The sequence below is a fragment of the Salmo trutta genome, chromosome 19 (genome assembly GCF_901001165.1).
Source record: "Salmo trutta chromosome 19, fSalTru1.1, whole genome shotgun sequence".
NCBI classification, from domain to species: Eukaryota; Metazoa; Chordata; class Actinopteri; order Salmoniformes; family Salmonidae; genus Salmo; species Salmo trutta.
In genome coordinates this window covers 35,952,423-35,974,308 of record NC_042975.1, presented here as the reverse complement: position 1 = coordinate 35,974,308, position 21,886 = coordinate 35,952,423, and the positions used below count along the sequence as shown (strand labels likewise).

Sequence of the window (21,886 nt, the reverse complement as noted above, 5' to 3'; positions counted from 1 at the left end):
GTCTTTGAATGAAGAGATTGAGATAAAACTGTCCAGTTTGAGTGTTTGTTGCAGCTCGCTCCAGTCGTTAGATGCAGCGAACTGAAAAGAGGAGCGACCCAGGGATGTGTGCTTTGGGGACCTTTAACAGAATGTGACTGGCAGAACGGGTGTTGTTTGTGGAGAATGAGGGCTGCAGTAGATATCTCAGATAGGGGGGAGTGAGGCCTAAGAGGGTTTTATAAATAAGCATCAACCAGTGGGTCTTGCAACGGGTATTCAGAGATGACCAGTTTACAGAGGAGTATAGAGTGCAGTGATGTGTCCTATAAGGAGCATTGGTGGCAAATCTGATGGCCGAATGGTAAAGAACATCTAGCCGCTCGAGAGCACCCTTACCTGCGGATCTATAAATTACGTCTCCATATTCTAGCACGGGTAGGGTGGTCATCTGAATCAGGGTTAGTTTGGCAGCTGGGGTGAAAGAGGAGCGATTACGATAGAGGAAACCAAGTCTAGATTTAACTTTAGCCTGCAGCTTTGATATGTGCTGAGAGAAGGACAGTGTACCGTCTAGCCATACTCCCAAGTACTTGTATGAGGTGACTACCTCAAGCTCTAAACCCTCAGAGGTAGTAATAACACCTGTGGGAAGAGGGGCATTCTTCTTACCAAACCACATGACCTTTGTTTTGGAGGTGTTCAAAACAAGGTTACGGGTTGAGAAAGCTTGTTGGACACTAAGAAAGCTTTGTTGTAGAGCATTTAACACAAAATCCGGGGAGAGGCCAGCTGAGTATAAGACTATCATCTGCATATAAATGGATGAGAGAGCTTCCTACTGCCTGAGCTATGTTGTTGATGTAAATTGAGAAGAGCGTGGAGCCTAGGATTGAGCCTTAGGGTACTCCCTTGGTGACAGGCAGTGGCTGAGAAAGCAGATTTTCTGACTTTATACACTGCACTCTTTGAGAGAGGTAGTTAGCAAACCAGGCCAAAGACCCCTCAGAGACGCCAATTCTCCTTAGCCGGCCCACAAGAATGAAATGGTCTACCGTATCAGAAGCTTTGGCCAAGTCAATAAAAATAGCAGCACAATATTGCTTAGAATCAAGGGCAATGGTGACATCATTGAGGACCATTAAGGTTGCAGTGACACATCCATAACCTGAGCGGAAACCAGATTGCGTACTCAAGAGAATACTATGGACATCAAGAAAGCCAGTCAGTTGATTATTGACAAGTTTTTCCAACACTTTTGATAAACAGGCCTATAACAGTTAGGATCAGCTTGATCTCCCCCTTTAAATAAAGGACGAACTGTGGCTGCCTTCCAAGCAATGGGAAACTCCCCAGAAAGGAGAGACAGGTTAAAAAGGTTGTAGATAGGCTTTGCAATGATAGGGGCATCAACCTTAAAGAAGAAAGGGTCTAAACCATCAGACCCAGCTCCTTTAGCACCTCGGACTCAGTGACTGCCTGCAGGGAGAAACTGTATTGGGGCAGGGGAAAAAGAGGGAGAAGCATCGGGGATAGTCGCATTAGAAGGGGTGGGAGATGAGGAAATGTTGGACAGGCAAGGAGGCATGGCTGAGTCAAATAGGAATCCTGACTTAATAAAGTGGTGATTAAAGAGCTTAACCATGTGCTTCTTGTCAGTAACAACCACCTCATCAACATTAAGGGACATGGGCAGCTGTGAGGAGGAGGGTTCATTCTCCAGGTCTTTAACCGTGTTCCAGAACTTCTTGGGGTTGGACCCACAGAGAGAACTGCTCCTTAAAGTAACTAACTTTGGCCTTTCGGAAAGCCTGAGTGCACTTATTTCTCATTTGCCTGAACGATAGGCAGTTAGCCTGAGTATGCGTGTGCCGAGCCCTTCGCCAAATGCAATTCTTGAGGTGGAGTAACTCTGCAAGATCACGGACGAACCAGGGGTCGAACCAGGGGCTGAACCTGTTCTTTATGGGGGCGTTTGTTAACAATACCACTGAAAATATCAAAAAAGAAGGTCCAAGTGTCTTCGACAGAGAGGGATCAAGCTGATTCTATAACATTTTACAGAGGCCAGTTAATGCAGGAAGGCTTGCTCATTAAAGTTTTTTAGCAAGTGTCTATGACAAATCAGGACAGGTCATTTCACTGAGCAGCCATTACGAACACAGGCTGTAAAACAGTGATCACTAAGGTCATTACAGAAAACACCAGACTGATACCTATCTGGATTATTTGTGAGAATAACATCGAGGAGAGTAGCCTTTTCTGGGTGTTTGGAGTCATACTTTGTGGGATTGGTGATAATCTGAGAAAGATTTAGGGAGTCCTATTGCTTTAGGACTTGGTCAGGTGGTTTAAGCATGTCCCAGTTTAGGTCACCTAGCAGGACAAATTTAGACTTAGTGTAAGGGGCCAGGAGAGAGCTTAGGGCAGGTAGGGTACAGGCCGATGGAGGACGATAGCACCCAGCAACAGTAAACAAAGAGCTATTTGAAAGTTTAATGCTTAAAAACAGCAAATGAAATTGTTTGGGGACAGACTTGGCAGAGACAACCGAGCACTGAAGGTGATCCTTGGTAAAGATTGCCCCCCCCCCACATTTGGAAGATCTGTCTTGCAGAAAAAGGTTATAACCAGAAAGGTTAACATCTGTATTCAAAACACTCTTCCTTAACCACGTCTCAGTAATGACCAACCCATCTGGATTGGAGCTGTGAACCCACACTTTCAATTGATCCATTTTAGGTAATAAGCTTCTAGTGTTAACGTGCAGAAAACCCAGGCTTTTACGAGAGCAGAAATCAGTGAAGCAGATATCAGAGCACATGTCAGAAATGGGGCTAGCAACAGTAGGTGGGCCAGGGTGTACATGCACATTTCCAGATATCATCAACAGTAATACAATCAAGGCACGGCATAGTACGGGGAGAGCTCTGCAGTGCTGATTTATGATATCTGAATGTGCATCAGATGGCAACAAGATCATATTGTACAGCAATTTCATCAGGTAACATGAATACAAAACGAGAGAGGTGGTTCCAATAGGATGGGAGGCCAAAAGTCTGTGTAACCAATAGAGTCAGAGTCCTGAGTGTGGGAACATAGTCTGTCCCACGGTTGGGTAAAGAAAGTTTGTAGTTAACAAAGTATGCAGGAGTCATGAGGCAAATAGCAAAATGTACAAGAAAAAATATATATATATATAATGACTTGGGGCTAGCCAAGCTCAGTCACTCGCCCCAACAGTGCTGTGTGGGCTGGAGGTGAGCGAAAACTCGGGAGAGAGGGGTGAGTGTGGTGGAGGTACCTGTAATGGAAAATCAGTCATTTGAAAAATTCATTAGGCCCAAATATATGGATTTCACAAGACTGGAAATAGAGATATGCATATGTTGGTCACAGATACCAAAAATAAAAATTGGCCTCAGGATCTCGTCACGGTATGTTTGTGCATTCAAATTGCCATCGATAAAATGCAATTGTGTTTGTTGTCCATAGCTTATGCCTGCCCATACCCCCACCGCCACCATGTGGCACCACGTTGACATCAGCAAACCGCTCGCCCACACAATGTTTTAGAGGATTTTGCAGACTGTGTATGGCGGCTTATGGTAGAGAAATTAACATTCAATTCTCTGGTGGACATTCCTGCAGTCAGCATGCCAATTGCATGCTCCTTCAAAACTTCAAATCCATCTGTGGCATTGTGTTGTGCGCCAAAACTTCACATTTTAGAGTGGCCTTGTTGTCCCCAGCACAAGGTGCACCTGTGTAATGATCATGCTGTTTAATCAGCTTCTTGATATGCCACACCTGTCAGGTGGATTTCTTGGCGAAAGACAAATGCTCGCTTACATGGATGTAAACAACTTTGTGCATAAAATCTGAGAGAAAGTTTTTTTGTGCGTATGGAACATTTCTGGGACCTTTTATTTCAGCTCATGAAACCAACACTTTACATGTTGCGTTTATATTTTTGTTCAGTATATATACAAATATACAGAGCTCTTCCGTTTTCACCATGAGACAAAATTATTTTGGCAAGCTTAAATTCACATGCGAGAAACCATACCTTTGCTCTAAAAATACCATTATTCAGTGGGAACAGCTTAGCTCATCATAGTTAGACAACAGTTCTCTATGAATCTTTTCATGTTTCTCTGCAATGTTGAACTGTGTGGTGCACAATATCAGCCTGGTCTCAGACTAAACGTAACATAGCAAATATAAATCCGGGACACTCAAATTAGTATGTCACGTTACATTTACATTTTAGTTAAGCAGAGCGACTTATAGGAGCAATTACGGTTAAGTGCCTTGCTCAAGGGCACAGACATTTTTTAAAAAACATTTGGTTACATAGTTACATAAGACAGGTTACTTGAGGCAAAAACTAAAAAGGAGGGAGGTTGGACAGGGTGGGGGCGTAGAAAAACGAACGTCTAGCAACCCAAAGGTTGCGTGTTCGGATCTCATCACAGACCACTTAAGAATTTTAGTTAATGAATTAATACATACAAAATGTAACATATACTAAATGTATGGAGACAGATTTACATTTATTATGTTACATCTACCCCAGAGTCCGGATTCTGTGCTCACAGACGTGGGCTTGATTCAAACAGATCAGCCTTAACCCATGATAACTGACAACTGCATAGCAGTTTCATTGTTTATTATTTAGGCGATGTTGGAGGTGTAACTGTGTTGAAGTTGTGAAATCAGCAAGTGGCTCCCGTTATACATATCATGGACATTGGATGCCCAAGTCACATTAGGATTATTCCCACGCAGCCTGTTACAAGTTCAAACACTGGAATGTGTGTTGTAATCTACACCTCAATTAGGCTGATATCAACCCTTATTGTTTCACGATTTTCAATTTGAGTGTCATTTCCATATAGCCTACACTTTCTCGTTCTGAACTTCTAACGCGAGAGGGATTTAAGGACGGATGCGGTTTCGCGACAATGACAAGAGCAGCCGCTCACAGATTTGATAGCTTCAACGCAGTTACACCTCGACATCGCCTAAATAATAACAATGCAACTGCTATGCAGTTGTCAGTTGTCAGTTATCCTGGGTTAGCTCCAGAATTGAACATAAACTTCACTTCAGTTAGACTTAACATCCTCTACAAAGGTTTGAACCTCCTCTTCATCTCAATTAAAGGCATCAGTCATGAAGGTAATGTACCACAAAGCCCTTTTTGTTGTTGTTGAAAGGACAGAAAAAAAAGGCTTGCTGCCGAGCTTTTAATGGAAGTCATTGCAAATTCTAACTCCCGGGCACAAAGCTAAAATCATTGAAAAAAGCATCAAGGCCCTCTCACAGACAGAGTTTTCTTTTTTGTTGTTGTTTATTGACATTGGCGCTTAAAAAAGGTAAAAGTTAAATAACAACAAAGTTGACATTGATGATGTCACTATTGCAACCATTCCTTTCAGGGGTGGAAAATGATTGTACTCGAAACAAAACGAGTTTAAATTTGTTTTCAGGTCAGGCATTAGATGACTTTATATACAGAGGATATTGTGCGTGTTCCATGTCAACGGATGACACCATTCTTCAGGCTCATTCAATGTTTTCAGACCAATCTCTATCACGTCCTCCTTGTCCTCTTAGAACTGGGAACAGAGCAGAGAGAAATAGAACACCTTCATAGCAGTCCTACTTCACATATTTCTCCATGAATTTCTTGTGGAACTCCGAGCGCAGAGTGTCGTTGACAAAGCGTTTCTCCCGGCGTGCCTCATCCACTCCCTTTGCACAGTTCTTGAACACGACGTCATCGTCCCACCTTAGAGAGAAAGAGACAGGAGAGGATGTAAAACAACAGTCATCCACAGCCATGCCCTAAGAAGTTGTGTGTGTGTGTGTGTGTGTGTGTGTGTGTGTGTGTGTGTGTGTCTCTCAACACCTTCTCTTGACGCTGAAGGCAGTCGGGGTGGGGACTATCTGTTGTTGCTGCTGCTGCTGTCCAGCCAGGTTGAGCAGAGGATTCCCACTAAGGATGTTCTCCATGCGGATCCTCTCCTCCTCTGCTTTCTGCTCCCGCTCCTGGCACAGGACACAAAACATGTTGGTCAGAGAGGACCATGTGCAAAGCTCTCATTCGCTGAAGTATTGCTCTTAGCAACGCTTTCTGATTGGCCTTGATTAAAGATGGTTGCACACAAGCACTAATCTAAAACAAAACAAAAAAAATCTACAAAAAAAGGTCAACATGTTTAACACTAGAACTGCTAAAGCAGTCATTTAGACTGCTCATAAACGACAACTTTTTATTACTCCGAAATGTTTGAAGTCATGATTTTTCCTAAATAAGTCTGTATAACACTGTCGTTAGAATATTAATATCACAAACAGAACTAAAGCTATAACCCGTTCTAGGAGGGCAAGTCATTTTTTTGAATGGTCCCCCCCCACCCGTTGCCCCTCCTCCCAACAGTAGGGCCTGCTCCGCTCTTCCCGATAGCTGAAGGTGCCGTGCTCAGTTGATAAAACAATGGAATAATTTCCTCGAAACTAAACCTAAACCAAAACTAACTGAACACACATAACAGATGAAATAAATGAAGTATGATGGGGGAGAATGGGTGTTGTTTGCTTCCCCTCGCTCATCGATGCAGAAATAATGTAATCACCAACTGTGAATGAAGAACAGTGCCAACCATTCTGTTGTATTGATCTATTCTAACTAGAATCTCAAAATGGTATGTACCCTATATCAGTCCACCCTGGTATACTTGGAGTAGGCTACACATTGAAAGTATGTGTAATTTACAATGGCAAGAAGACCCAAGACGAATGGATGCACATGCTGAGTTAGCATTGCTACAAAATCTGAACGAAAACGACTCAGTTGGGGAAGAAATTAACCATGACCTCTGATGATTATTCTTCTGATTCTGAGCCTCAGCCTGAACCGAGGCCTACGCGCGAAAGAAGACAGAAACAAATGAAAGGTGAGACAGGAAGGGACGGCAGTTTGGTAGAACAAGCCGGTGACAATGCTACAGGCCGATTATCAGCCCAAAATGTAACCACAGAGCGCAGACCCTACATCTCAAGCAAAAAACAACATCAGCAATGCACTCACCAGCTTTCGTTGTTTATGTAACATGGACATGCTCCAACTGATGCCATTTCGTGAATACGCACACCGTGTAAGCACAAGCTGACAATAAATGTTTTGACTGCTGCCATATCAACACTTACATTCATTATAATGCCATTAATGCTTTTGTGCCGATTTTCACTATTTATCAAGCCCACAGTTTTGCTTATAATGATGTGTAGACCACGGATGTTTTCATTTTGACTGTGCGTCTTGCTGGTTGGATTATTTATCTATTTATTTTGAGGTTATAAAAAAAGCTATTGCCGTGTTTCAACAAATATGCTTTCTGTTTTCATTGTTGTAACAAAGGCACTCCATGAATAAAACTGATTGAACACTTGAATCTTGGTGTTTTTTTGTTTTAAATATAGTCTACAGTAACATAAAATACAAATACTAGTATTATTTGAAATATATATCTTTTTTCATATTCTAATGTTACCTAAGACCTTCATAAACACAGCCAAATGATTATTTTTGCGATAGCATATATGAAATGTATTAATTACACCGTTAGAATGTTACAGTTCACATGATCAAATTATGTCCGATATTTTCAGACCCCAAAAGTGATCTAAATCAAGAATGATTTCACATTCCCCACAATCTGTTTTGTAACTCTAGCTAAATGCCTCAATCCCAAATGAATAGGTGAAATAGGCTGGATGTACACAACAGATGCTCCTCTCTACATTAGATGACCTTTAAAGTCTGAAAATGTCAGAGATAATATCAAACAAAACAATCCATTAATTTAACGAGTCAATAGAGCCCTATTCGCTGCTCCTACTCAGCAACAGCTGAAAAATCTATTTGCACTTGGTTGGACTCAACTGGCGTAACTGACCTAGCAGCGATTGATTGTCTTGTAGCGACTTACCTTGCGTTCCTGCTCCTCAGCCCGCTCCTTCTTGATTTTCTCCAATTCAGCCAGCAGAGCCGCAGTGTCATCATCATCACTGTCCTCCTCAGAGTCATCATCCTCCTCCTCATCCTACACCACAAAACAATGAAGGTTAGAGGCTGAGCTTTCAAAAAAAGCACAGACTTTAAGGTGACTGGTGGATGAACAGGTGGCACCTACGTCAGTGAGAGGGTCATCTGCATCCAGGTTGGCAGCAGGGATTTGATCTAGTCTGGGCCTCTTTGAGGATGAAGATGAGGATGTGGTGTGTTCTGAAATTGAAAAGAGACAAACCATTTATTGATGCTGGCTTGAATCCCCTGCAGATGACTCATGTCAACAAAACAAAATAAACAAAACTTTGGGCATAATAGTATGTCAGATGCAAAAATCCCATTGATCATCTTTACACCCAGTTAAACACAGACATATTTTACGTTCAGGTCAAAATGTATCTCGGGTCTGGGTTTATTTGTATGCCTGGAGACTCACCTCTCGGTCCCCTCTCTCTAGTCTTCTCCCGGACAGCAACACGCTCCCTCTCCTCCAGCTCCCTGCGGAAGTCCCGGGCACGCACCTCCTCGGGGGCATCCTGGGTGAGCTGCCTGAGGGGATCACACAGGGAGATACACTGGATGAGACAGCACAATATCTTTAACCAGAGGGACCTGTTCCCAACTACTGGTGCAAGACTTAGCCACAAGGCCAGGTGGTGTTGTGTCACTCACCTGTACTTGATCTTAGTGTGACCAGGCAGATCTCGGCTTGAGTACTGTTTGGACAACGCACTGAGATCGCCCTCTCCCTTCCCTCTCCCTCCTCTCGCCGGCTCAAACGTCGGTCTCGCGGCTGTTGTCATTTTTGGTGGCTCTGTAATATTGTGTGTGTGTAATATTTACGGTTCACTTTGTTTATCCATTTAACTTGCTTTGGCAATGTAAACATGTTTCCAATGCCAACAAAGCCCATTGAATTGAATTATAGCTGGCTGGAACAGAGGGCAACAAATATAAATAGATTCAATATTTTATCAACATATTATGTCACGTTAACAGAAATCAATCCGTATTTAGCTAGCTAACGTTAGCTAACTCGCCATGAGAAAAACAACCCGGTGGAAGTCTGCGATGAATTGGCTAGTAGCTAGCTACTTAATCAAAATATCCATATAGGCTTGCTATATAGTTAACCAATCGACCAAGCTAGCTATATTAGCTAAGTTACAAACGATTTCACAATTGTGTGGGTGTTATTATAACATCGGTATTGATTATTGCTGAGCAAACACCAACACACTTGTCTACGCTAACGTTAGTAGTTACTGTAGTGTAGGAAGCTTTCTTACATGCTGCCAGCTAACGTTAGTGTGCTGGAAGAATAACAGCCATAAGGTAATGCAAGCTACAGGTTTACTAAAATAATAACATAACTAGCTATCTTTCTCTTTCAAAAACAACTAACTAATATGGAATAGTTGGCTGGAAATGTACCTTTTTCCTCACACTATCAGAAGAGAAAGGTCCCTTTCCTTTGGATTGTAGACGCTGTTATCACAGCGTATGAACAATGCATACGGAACTCGGAAAGGTCAAACAGCAATTTTGAAACGCGATTTTGTAGTAGGCGTGTGAGAAACGTTTTTCAAAATAGCCAAATTTTCATTCCACAGTTTCAGTGGTGGAAAAAGTACCCAATTGTCGTACTTGAGTAAAAGTATAGATACCTTAATAGAAAGTTACTCAGGTAAATGTGAAAGTCAGCCAGTAAAATACTACTTGAGTAAAAGTCTGAAAGTATTTGTTTTTAAATGTATTGAAGTATCAAAAGTAAATGTAATTGCTAAAATATACTTAAGTATCAAAGGTAAAAGTATCAATCATTTAAAATTCCTTATATTAACCAAAGCAGATGGCACCATTTTTTTTTTTACTGTATGGATAGCCAGGGGCACACTCAGACATTATTTACAAAAATGCATTTGTGTTTAGTGAGTCTGCCAGGCCAGAGGCAGTAAGGATGACCACGTGTTCTCTTGATTAAGTGCTTGAATTTGACTATTTTCCTGTCCTGCTAAGCATTCAAAATGTATCGAGTACTTTTGGTTGTCAAGGAAAACGTATGGAGTAAAACGTTTTCTTTATGAATGTAGTGAAGTAAAAGTAGTCAAAACTATAAATAGTAAAGTACAGATACCCCCCAAAAACTACTTAAGTAGTACTTTAAAGTATTTTTACTTAAGTACTTTACACCACTGCACAGTTTTTCAATCTCAAGAATGAGAATGTGTTTTCCTCTCCATCTTAAATAAGCATGCCCCATTCAAAGAATGTAGAACTAAGAACAGATATAGCCCTTGGTTCACCCCAGACTTAACTGCCCTTGACCAGCACAAAAACACCCTGTGGCGTTCTGCATTAGCATCGAATAGCCCCCGCGATATGCAACTTTTCAGAGAAGTCAAGAACCAATATACTCAGTCAGTTAGGAAAGGTAAGGCTAGCTTTTTCAAACAGAAATTTGCCTCCTGTAGCACTAATTCCAGGAAGAAAGTCCATGGAGAATAAGAGTACCTCCTCCCAGCTGCCCACTGCACCCAGGATAGGAAACACTGTTACCACCGATAAATCTACGATAATCGATAGTTTCAATAAGCATTTTTCTATGGCTGGCCATGCTTTCCACCTGGCTACCCTTACCCCGGCCAACAGCTCTGCACCCCATGCAGCAACTTGCCCCCCTCCCCCCGCTTCTCCTTCACCCAAATCCAGACAGTTCTGAAAGAGCTGCAAAATCTAGATTCCTAAATCAGCTGGACTAGACAGTCTGGACCCTCTCTTTCTAAAATTATCCACCAAAATTGTTGCATCCCCTATTACTAGCCTATTGAACCTCTCTTTTTTATTGTCTGAGATCCCCAAAGATTGGAAAGCTGCAGTGGTCATCCCCCTCTTCAAAGGGGGAGACACTCTAGACCCAAACTGTTATAGACCTATATCCATCCTGCTCTGCCTTTCTAAAATCTTTGAAAGCCAAGTTAACAAACAGATAACCCACCATTTCGAATCCCACCGTACCTTCTCCACTATGCAATCTGGTTTCCGAGCTGGTCATGGGTGCACCTCAGCCACACTCAAGGTCCTAAACGATATCATAACCGCCATCGATAAAAGACAGTACTGTGCAGCTGTCTTCATCGACCTGGCCAAGGCTTTCGACTGTCAATCACCTCATTCTTATTCTCAATGGCCTTGGCTTCTCAAATGACTGCCTCGCCTGGTTCACCAACTACTTCTCAGATAGAGTTCAGTGTGTCAAATCAGATGGCCTGTTGTCCAGACCTGTGGCAGTCTCTATGGGGGTGCAACAGGGTTCAATTCTTGGGCCGACTCTTTTCTCTGTATATATCAATGAAGTCGCTCTTGCTGCTGGTGATTCTCTGATCAACCTCTACGCAGACAACACCATTCTGTATACATCTGGCCCTTCTTTGGACACTGTGTTAACAAACCTCCAAACGAGCTTCAATGCCATACAACTCTCCTTCCGTGGCCTCCAATTGCTTTTAAATGCTAGTAAAACTAAGTGCATGCTCTTCAACCGATTGCTGCCCGAACCCGCCCGCCCGACTAGCATCACTACTCTGGACGGTTCTGACTTAGAATATGTGGACAACTACAAATACCTAGGTGTCTGGCTAGACTGTAAACTCTTCTTCCAGACTCACATTAAGCATCTCCAATCCAAAATTAAATCTAGAATCGGCTTCCTTCACTCATGCTGCCAAACATACCCTCGTAAAACTGACTATCCTACCGATCCTTGACTTTGGCGACAAAGCCCCATATACTACCCACCACTGCAACCTGTATGCTCTTGTTGGCTGGCCCTCACTACATATTTGTTGCCAAACCCACTGGCTCCAGGTCATCTATAAGTCTTTCCTTGGTAAAGCCCCGCCTTATCTCAGCTCACTGGTCACCATAGCAACACCCACCCGTAGCAGAGCTCCAACAGGTGTATTTCACTGGTCACCCCCAAAGCCAACACCTCCTTTGGCCGCCTTTCCTTCCAGTTCTCTGCTGCCAATGACTGGAACAAACTGCAAAAATCTCTGAAGCTGGAGTCTTATATCTCCCTCTCGAACTTTAAGCATCAGTTGTCAGAGCAGCTTACCGATCACTGCACCTGTACACAGCCAATCTGTAAATAGCACACCCAACTACCTCATCCCCATATTATTACTTACCCCCTTGCTCTTTTGCATCCCAGTATCTCTACTTGCACATCATCATCTGCACATCTATCACTCCAGTGTTAATGCTAAATTGTAATTATTTTGCCTCCATGGCCTATTTATTACCTTACCTCCCTACTCTTCTACATTTGCACACAATGTACATAGATTTTTCTATTGTGTTATTAGTTGTAGGTTTGTTTATGTGTAACTCTGTGTTGTTGTTTTTGTCGCACTGCTTTGCTTTATCTTGGCCAGGTCACAGTTGTAAATGAGAACTTGTTCTCAACTGGCCTACCTGGTTAAATGAAGGTGAAATAAAAAATAAAAACATTTTTATGATATGAAAAATGTTGACTGATGAAACAGATTTCATATGTAGCACACATACCGGTATCATACATCAAGTTAACGGGATGCATGTTGATAAATCAAATAAACAGAACACATATGTAGATGTATTTCTTAACTTTTTTTTTGTTTTTTATTTCCTTACAGGCACTGTGTGAAATAACGTTTCAGTTGTACAGTTTTAATTTTACAGTTGTTTTAATTGAAAAACGACAGTGTGGCTTTGATAAAGAAGACACGACCTCCCAAAACTATTGCAACAATCTTGAAGCACAATCTCGGTAAGAGAAACAAAAGTGCAGCTTTAACTCTCAGACCAGTAGACTATAATTTTGTAAAGTTTAGACAACTCAGCTTCCATCTTCATCGGTTATAATTCGAATGATACATTACCTAATTGTTCTTGTTAATACAAGTTGTTTATCCCCCCCCAAATTAAAACACTATAAAAATATAATGTAGGTTGGCAAACAGTAAATAGTACTTTGGTGAATGGCATCTGAGTTCGCAGAGATATGTTTAAAGAATTTGATCAATGCATCTAAACTATCTTCACACAAAGGTGCTAATATTTAACACATTTCGCATCTGAGACATACAATGCAATGTCTTAATATTTGAGAAAGATTTGAGAGAAGGGAGAGGATTTAAGGAAATACAAACATTTCTTGCATATTTCCAACTGGGAATTACCAACGTTCCAACGTGCAGATACAAATGTGCAAAGAGCAAAAATCATTCACAAAAGCGGCATGACTTTTCCAACCCTACACTGATGAAGAAATAAGCATCAAATAAATGCTGGTGAGACTCAAAGTTAACAGTGCAAATTTTAGGGTTAGGCATTTGCATGTGGTGATACTTCAAAACAAAAACCAAGAGCACATTCCCAGCACTACTGTAGCTTATCTCAGTTCTGAAATGTACTCTACTTCCTAATGGAATATACATGTTTTATTTTAAATGTCTCATGGATCTAACATCTGTACTGTACACTGCATATTTGGTAGAAATATAGAAAGTAGGCCATATGAATGTCTTACAGACCCTGTTAGAAACATTTGGGACAGAAATATGTCACAAACAGGATGAGAGAGGGAAAGCAATAACTCAATAAAAAAATCCTACAATTGCTGATGATGTTGCTTGTGCACTCCCTGCTGCGATACAGTCTCTATTAGGACAAATATTGCAGAGAAATAATTCTCAATAAATATTTTACTTAGCCTAATTTATTGACAAAGGTCTAAATATACTGAAAAGCATAAGTATTCTGTCACAGCCTTTTAAGTTGCAAAATATATAATAAAAAAAGGTAAGGAGAATGAAGACCATATTGCACTTCTTTAAATATCTGAGTGCCACAAAAGGGCTTGCTCTGTCAATCAGATAACCTTCTAATCTTGTTTCTGATATTGGTGGGTCTGTCCCAAATCAAGGCATTACATTCAGAGGTATATTCTTGTGTAACACTGTTTCTGGCTATTCAGTATCCTCCTTAGAGCTGGAGTTCAGTACTTTGTGAGGTTGCTTGAATAAACAATTTCCAAAAGTTAGTCATGAACTCCAACCACTTCACTGCATGTCACTGAAGCCAAACTGCCATTATGATTTTGGCAAAGGAGGGTGATAATAGTCAGTCATGTGCACCCGTTTTCACTTGTATACACTCACAATAGGATTTCCTTCATCTTAACAAACTTCCTCTTTACAAGGGCATTAAGCTAAAAAGACCTCAAAGTCCCCACCCAACCACACAGTAGTGGGCCAGTTTAAGAGTCATGTGCCTGGTAGAGAGACAGTTTTCTAGTTCCAAGAGGCCTCGTTCCTGGGGCTGCGGAAAGGGGAAGGCCGGTGGTGGTGTTGGGGGAGGTGGGGTGATGAGGACTGTAGAGGGCTGGGGTTTTCTATTGGTCAGTTGGAGAAAGACAACCCGCTGTGGTCGGTCAGGGTCAGGTCATGTAGCGTGTGATGGCACGCAGGGTGTATAGCAGTTCTGCCTGCATCCTGGCCTCCATTAGGAGTAGGTTCACATGGACCTGGAGCGGGACAGGGAGGCTGAGGATTAACACACCATACAGTACATACTATAACACAGTACAGTTACTTTATATAACTGGCATGGTATGGATATGCATGGATATGCATTTGCAGAAAATAGCACAAGGCTACAAAAGACATCTCACTGAGTCTCATATGTAAACGTAGTGAGAGATTTGGTTCAGACAATACTTTTAATGGGGACCAAAGACAAAGCTGTTTGTACAGACATGATAATTACTAACTAAAGTGAATGCTGCTGTCCTCATTACATCAGAGATGAGATGTTTGTTCCAGGTTGTCTTGACATGAGCTTTAAGAACAAGACAATGACCCTTCTACCCTGCTGGTCCTAATGATACATGGTGTAACTTGCTCGTCTTTCATCTCTTTCAGCCCAGTCAGATTCCAACAGGGGGCCTCTCTGCAGAACAACTCAAACACAATAACAGCATGTTCCTGCGGCCAAGAGCTTCATTTTCTTCAGCTCTGCTCAATAGTCCTAGTGTACTCATGAGCCAAAGCCTCCTGCACAAACACAATCAAACAGCATGACCAGTCCTGCCACTGAACTCTGGCCTAGTTACAAAAACATATCAGGATTCACAATCTCATTTTTGTGGCTGTGGACGGTGAATGCTTGATTGCAAAGAATTCAAACAACATAAGACTATGCCCTCTCACGAACACAAGCACGAGCACTGACAGTTTTCTAACCTTCTCGGAGTGGCGGAACTGGCACCAGTAGCTGTCGTACATGCGGCGAGTGGTCCTCTCTGGATAACATGTTACCGTCTTTATATAGACCTTCAGACTGCGTTCCAATAGCTGATTCACCTCCCCATAGTCATAGTCATCATACCTGCAGACAGGACATCAAACAAATCATACGATCAGACTGGAGCATCACTTTACTGTCTACTAGGCCATTTATACGGCACTTCAGGGACTATTCCAAGGCTTCAACAATCACTTACACACTCATTTAAATATAATCATTATCCCACTAACTTGACACTAAGTGTCCACACTTGATAGTGCATGAGAAGTGTATGTGGCTGAGGATAGAAGGCACTGTCTTACCTGATGCCATACATGCAGTGCACGTAGTTGAAGAGTGCACGTCGGAGCATGGTGGTGTCTACGTCCTCGTGACTGGCCATGTTGTAGTAGGTCAGGTCACACGCTGTCCGGAACTTGTCATCCAGCAGCAGCCCGATGTCTGAATAAAGCCTGTTGACCAGAGAGAAACCATGGTCCTCCCACGAGTAGTCCTACAGACAGGCAGGCAGGCAGGCAGGCAGGCAGGCAGGCAAGCAGGCAGGCAGGCAGGCAGGCAGGCAGGCAGGCAGGCAGGCAGGCAGGCAGGCAGGCAGGCAGGCAGGCAGGCAGGCAGGCAGACATTTAGGTGTTAGGAAGTGACTGTTAAATCTACAGGTCTTGCACTTATGGTATGATAGTGGAATTTACATTCATTTGATTTGTAATTATCCCCCACCTGTGCTCTAAATGTTGGTGGGTTGTCCTCTCCGTGTCGAGCAAAGTGCTGGTACCCAAAGGTGGCATCCTCTACAAACCGAGACACTTTGGATGTGGGCATCACCTCATCCTTCATATCTGCAGTCACAATGGAGATGTTTTATAATCAGTCACGACCTCACTGACAGGTTTACATTAGTACTCAGTGAGAAACAGACAACAGGAACAGGTGTGGTTGCAGTACCCCCAGAGCCCACCAGGAGGCTCTCTTTCTTCTCTTTCTCGAAGCGTGTGGCCATCTCCTCCTGCGAGGCCTCATCCTCCTCTCTCTCCTCCTGCAGCCTCTTCATTCTGTCCATCAGTGCCTCTAACTCACTGACCGAGTCTGTGGTCTGAAAAACACACAACAAACCAGAACTCTATTAATGTGACAATAGAGTCACACATTCTTAGATACATTTCCAACACAATCCCTCCAAACACACATAGCTAAATAAACTCAGTAAAGCATAGATCAACAGTAAGTCATGCATGTCATTTCACTACGGGGCTGGTGCTGCTGAGGTCTCGGTCCAGGTGATGGTCGCTGGCCAAGTCACATGTACAGTAGTCACTGATGTAAACGGACTGGAAGCCATTGGCATGCTGTGGATCCACCTGGGGGTTGATACCACTGCCAAACACAAAGCTGGCCAGGGAATGGAAATGGGCCAATATGACCACAGCATGGACCAGCTCCGCCAAAGACCAACTGTGCTCCCCTGTCTTCACCAAGTTCTGAGGTAGAGGGAGGAGAGAAAGACGTTTAGTGGGAGTTACTTTATGTGTGAGTACGTGGCTAAAAGTCATGCATGCATGTGTGTGTGTGTGTGTGTGTGTGTGTTAGTGAATAGATATATATATATATATCGTATGTGCATATGTAGATAATGTACTTGAATATGAGTATGTTTTATGCACGTCTGTGTTCTAACCTGAATGTGCTCTTTGGTGATGAGCCAGGGCCTGTGTGCTAGGATCTTGTTGATCTCGTTGAGGTTCCTCAGTCTCTGAGGGGCGTACTGTAGACCCTTCAGCCAGTCTAGACACATCCCCATCCTGTAGAACTCACGCACATGCAGAGACACCAGGAAGGAACACTGGTGACGCGCTGCAGCCTGGAGACACACAGAGGTTTTTTTATTTACAGGAACTCTAGCTCACTGTGAAAACTCTTCCTTTACTGTATGAACTGTGTATGTTTATTACTGTCTAAATTGTCTTTATATTAATGTTATATATACCGTCTTCTGGGTAGCACTGTATTTGACAGTCCAGATTTAGCCGGCATTCAGCAAGTACTAAATCGTAGAAAGTGTTGCTTGTTTCAAAGAATTTCTCAAAAAACTAAAATGTCATCATTATGCAATTATTATTTTACAATGTAATGTCTAAGTAAATAAGCAGACTGTAATATAAAGCATAAATATTTTCTGTAAAATGCATGACCTTTAAATGAACGGTTTACAGTATATGCATATTGTATTTGTCTAAATTCTAAACATGACATATTTTACTCTGTACATTAAATGTTTCCACATGGTTCTTCAACACTGCACTGCATTCAGCTGTTCCTTATGACATAATATACTGTGTCTTTAAGAGTGAGAGGGCTGACTTTGACCTAGTTGTGGAGTGGCCACATCAGGAAGAGGGTGAGTTGCAAGTGGGCTGGGGCCGGGGTCGAGGGGGTTGGTAGGACCATCTGAGTTGGCTGCACACCAAAGCTCCACAGGTGTGGAGGCCAGTGTGTCTGAGCACAGGGCAAACACTGCCCTGCTTAATGTCTCCACTACCTCTTTCTCTCTGCTAGCTACAGAAGCGTCCTCAGTCCAGCACCACCCCAAGGTCATCTCAGCACTGAGGTGAAACTTTTAACATCATACGGAAAACATCCTCAGTCACTCCGGGAAAGAGCCATTGGTTGTTATGGAAATGGGTCATTAGAGAAATATGAATATGGGTCAGCAGGAGATTTGTGTTAGGTAGGTCTCCTGAGCAGGGAGAGGGAGGCTCTAATGGAGGATGTGTATATGCAGGCTTAGCTTGACCTTTGACCTATCCCGTACCATGCAACTGCAGGTAGAAGCTGCCCGTATAATCAGCTTACCTTACCACCATTCCTAACCTCAACCCTTGCAGGGAACAACGGCTGCGTTGGAAATGGCACTCTATATATAGTACACTCCTTTAGGGCTCTGGTCAAAAGTAGTGCACTATATAGGCTCCTGAGACACAGCAATACATTTTTGTCCACTCTAATGGACATTGGGTTTTGGTCCATATGTCTGAGGCCATGCATGCCACTGTGTTAAGTCCTGTTGTACCTTTGAGAGGCCATTCTGGGCTTTTCAAGGATATCACATGTATGTGTGTGTGACCTTGATAACTTTCTCTCCCTGTTTTTTCAAAATGGCTGCCATCTCAATTAGCACATTTATGTAAGGGGGAAGGGTAAATGTGTGTAATTATAATTTATTTGATATTTGAAATGTTTCTAATAAATATCTCAGGAATAGTTTGGTAAGTTTTCAGAGCAGTGCTATCTTTTTTCACATTAAATAAGAGCTTTATAAATGTGCTCTGTAGTGGATATCAGGATGCGCTAACTAAACTCAGCAACAAAAGAAATGTCCTCTCACTGTCAACTGCGTTTATTTTCTGCAAACTTAACAAGTGTAAATATTTGTACGAACATAACAAGATTCAACAACTGAGACATGTGACTAACAGAAATTGAATAATGTGTCCCTGAACAAAGGGGGGGTCAAAATCAAAAGTAACAGTCAGTATCTGGTGTGGCCACCAGCTGCATTAAGTACTGCAGTGCATCTCCTCCTCATGGACTGCACCAGATTTGCCAGTTCTTGCTGTGAGATGTTCCGGACATTTCTGGGGGGAATGGCCCTAGCCCTCACCCTCTGATCCAACAGGTCCCAGACGTGCTCAATGGGATTGAGATCCGGGCTCTTCGCTGGCCATGGCAGAACACTGACATTCCTGTCTTGCATGAAATCACGCACAGAACGAGCAGTATGGCTGGTGGCATTGTCATGCTGGAGGGTCATGTCAGGATGAGACTGCAGGAAGGGTACCACATGAGGGAGAAGGATGTCTTCCCTGTAACGCACAGCGTTGAGATTGCCTGAAATGACAACAAGCTCAGTCCAGCGACTGTGGGTTTGTGCCCATAAGCAACACTGTTGCCGGTGATGTCTGGTGAGGACCTGCCTTACAACAGACCTACAAGCCCTTAATCCAGCCTCTCTCAGCCCATTGCGGACAGTCTGAGCACTGATGGAGGGATTGTGCGTTCCTGGTGTAACTCGGGCAGTTGTTGTTGCCATCCTGTACCTGTCCCGCAGGTGTGATGTTCGGATGTACTGATCCTGTGCAGGTGTTGTTACACGTGGTCTGCCACTGCGATGACGATCAGCTGTCCGTCCTGTCTCCCTGTAGCGCTGTCTTAGGCGTCTCACAGTACGGACATTGCAATTTATTGCCCTGGCCACATCTGCAGTCCTCATGCCTCCTTGCAGCATGCCTCAGGCACGTTCACGCAGATGAGCAGGGACCCTGGGCATCTTTATTTGTGGTGTTTTTCAGAGTCAGTAGAAAGGCCTCTTTAGTGTCCTATGTTTTCATAACTGTGACCTTAATTGCCTACCGTCTATAAGCTGTTAGTGTCTTAACGACCGTTCCACAGGTGCATGTTCATTAATTGTTTATGGTTCATTGAACAAGCATGGGAAACCCTTTACAATAAAGATCTGTGAAGTTATTTGGATTTTTACGAATTATCTTTGAAAGACAGGGTCCAGAAAAAGGAACGTTTCTTTGTTTGCTGAGTTTAGGTTTTTCACCTACTGTACCCATTTACTGTAATGTTACATTTTTCATATTTACAATCAACCGATTCTTTATTTCCACTACAGTGCACATAATATAAATAACATTTTCCTTAAAAAAAACAATTATTTGTAAAATGTGATTTAAAAAAAAAATATTTAAAAAAATATGAATTCTCGGGTCACAGGAGGATAGGGAAATAGAGTGTAATTTCAGACACACCCAATGACAATCTCTAGCATCATCCTATACCAGTGTTTACCATGATGGCAATGTAGTGTCGGCAGTGGAGAGGCAAGGGGCCGTCCATCCTCAGCAGGTAGAACTGGCTACGCAGGAAGGACTCCAGGTAATGGGGGTGCAGTCCCATCACCTGGGTCAGATGGTCCACGTGGCCCGACAGAGAGTAGGCCTCGGCCAGGATCTGCTCTGTTTGGGGGTCCACCTGGGACGCCTCCACAATCTGGACCCAGGGAGGAGGGTTGGGGGAAGGGGTCAGGCAGGACAGGGAAGAGAGTGCTTTCAGTCAGGCATTGTGTATTGAACCATTTTACAGTAAAGCTGCTGCTGCTGTAATCTGAAATATGGTTTAATACCTCTGAGTTCAAGGCAAGGTGAAGATAAAGGTGGGAAGATAAAGACAAGGGGGAAAAAGCGAGAGATTAAACGAAAGTGACAGTGAGAAAGAACGAGAGAGAGTCGGCAGGACAGGGGAAATATAGCCTCAAGGCACAGAAAGATAGTATTTTCTCACCTCCTCTTCTGGAATGAAGGCACTGGGTCCACTGGAGAAGGGTCGCGGCACGCTGACTCCTTTCTCCTGCGACAAGACAAGAGCAGCAGAGAGGGAAACTGGGTTAGCTAAGGAACTATACAAGACCATACAACACAAGGAGCTCACATGTACAACCCCACTTTTGGCACAACCTAAATGAACTCTCAGCTATGTTGGCAAATACAAGAAAAAAGCATCAAATGAAGAGATAAAAAGAGGGCATGTAGTGAGGTTTGATATGAAGAGAGGTTTGATATGTAACAGCCAGGCCTTTGTGTGTCAGTCTGTCTGCTCAGAGGTAAAGTAACGCCCTCCTCCTGTTATCTTTTGAGATGAGCAAACAGCCTGTGTGCACACACATTAGCCAGGGAACACTGGGAACATGGCCTGGGCAGAGGAAAGGACGGTAGATTTATGCTTCACATCGTCTTTTATGCGTGTGTGTGTGTGTGTGTGTGTGTGTGAGTGGGTGTTGAAATGTACATTTATGTTAGGACAGTACATCTATTTAAGTTAATATATTGAGGGCCTGTAGGAGAAGGATGGTAAAAATATCTCTATAAGAGGCAGGAAGTCAGACAGACAGGCATATAGACAGATAGGTTATAGGGAGTGATCAATGCTTGGCTAAGGAGAGTAAGCCAGTCCTCCTTCAGTTACAGTTGAAATCGGAAGTTTACATACACTTAGGTTGGAGTCACTAAAACTCGTTTTTCAACCACTCCACAAATTTCTTGTTAACAAACTATAGTTTTGACAAGTCGGTTAGGACATCTACTTTGTGCATGACACAAGTAATTTTTCCAACTATTGTTAATAGACAGATTATTTCACTTATAATTCACTGTATCACAATTCCAGTGGGTCAGAAGTTTACATACACTAAGTTGACTGTGCCTTTAAACAGCTTGTAAAATTCCAGAAAATTATGTCATGGCTTTAGAAGCTTCTGATAGGCTAATTGACATAATTTGAGTCAATTGGAGGTGTACCTGTGGATGTATTTCAAGGCCTACCTTCAAACTCAGTGCCTCTTCGCTTGACATCATGGGAAAATCAAAAGAACTCAGCCAATACCTCAGAAAAAAAAATTGGAGACCTCCACAAGTCGTGTTC

General features: G+C 42.8%; 2 protein-coding genes across 4 annotated transcripts in view; both read right to left on the bottom strand.

Moving 5' to 3' along the window:
* Window positions 1-4,011: 4,011 nt before the first annotated feature.
* Window positions 4,012-9,589, bottom strand: LOC115154467 (protein CWC15 homolog). The gene is made up of 7 exons (XM_029700725.1): window positions 9,494-9,589; window positions 8,732-8,873; window positions 8,496-8,608; window positions 8,184-8,275; window positions 7,980-8,093; window positions 5,897-6,036; window positions 4,012-5,776 (listed from the first exon to the last, which is right to left on the bottom strand). The coding sequence occupies exons 2-7, from the start codon at window positions 8,860-8,862 to the stop codon at window positions 5,647-5,649; spliced, it is 720 nt and encodes a 239-aa protein (XP_029556585.1). The 5' UTR covers window positions 8,863-8,873; window positions 9,494-9,589; the 3' UTR covers window positions 4,012-5,646.
* A 3,101-nt stretch (window positions 9,590-12,690) lies between these two features.
* Window positions 12,691-21,886, bottom strand: part of LOC115154466 (sestrin-3) — a 19,433-nt gene continuing 10,237 nt past the window's right edge. Inside the window, exons 2-10 of one of the 3 annotated variants that reach the window (XM_029700722.1) lie at window positions 20,750-20,815; window positions 20,258-20,458; window positions 17,082-17,264; window positions 16,651-16,884; window positions 16,352-16,499; window positions 16,127-16,245; window positions 15,712-15,902; window positions 15,346-15,490; window positions 12,691-14,627 (exon numbers count right to left, since the gene is read on the bottom strand). In XM_029700722.1, the coding sequence (XP_029556582.1) occupies window positions 14,541-14,627; window positions 15,346-15,490; window positions 15,712-15,902; window positions 16,127-16,245; window positions 16,352-16,499; window positions 16,651-16,884; window positions 17,082-17,264; window positions 20,258-20,458; window positions 20,750-20,815 (1,374 nt within the window). In that variant the 3' untranslated portion in view covers window positions 12,691-14,540. Of the gene's footprint in view, window positions 14,628-15,059; window positions 15,157-15,345; window positions 15,491-15,711; window positions 15,903-16,126; window positions 16,246-16,351; window positions 16,500-16,650; window positions 16,885-17,081; window positions 17,265-20,257; window positions 20,459-20,749; window positions 20,816-21,886 lie in introns of those variants that run through there. The other 2 variants (XM_029700723.1, XM_029700724.1) reach the window with 2 other exon arrangements.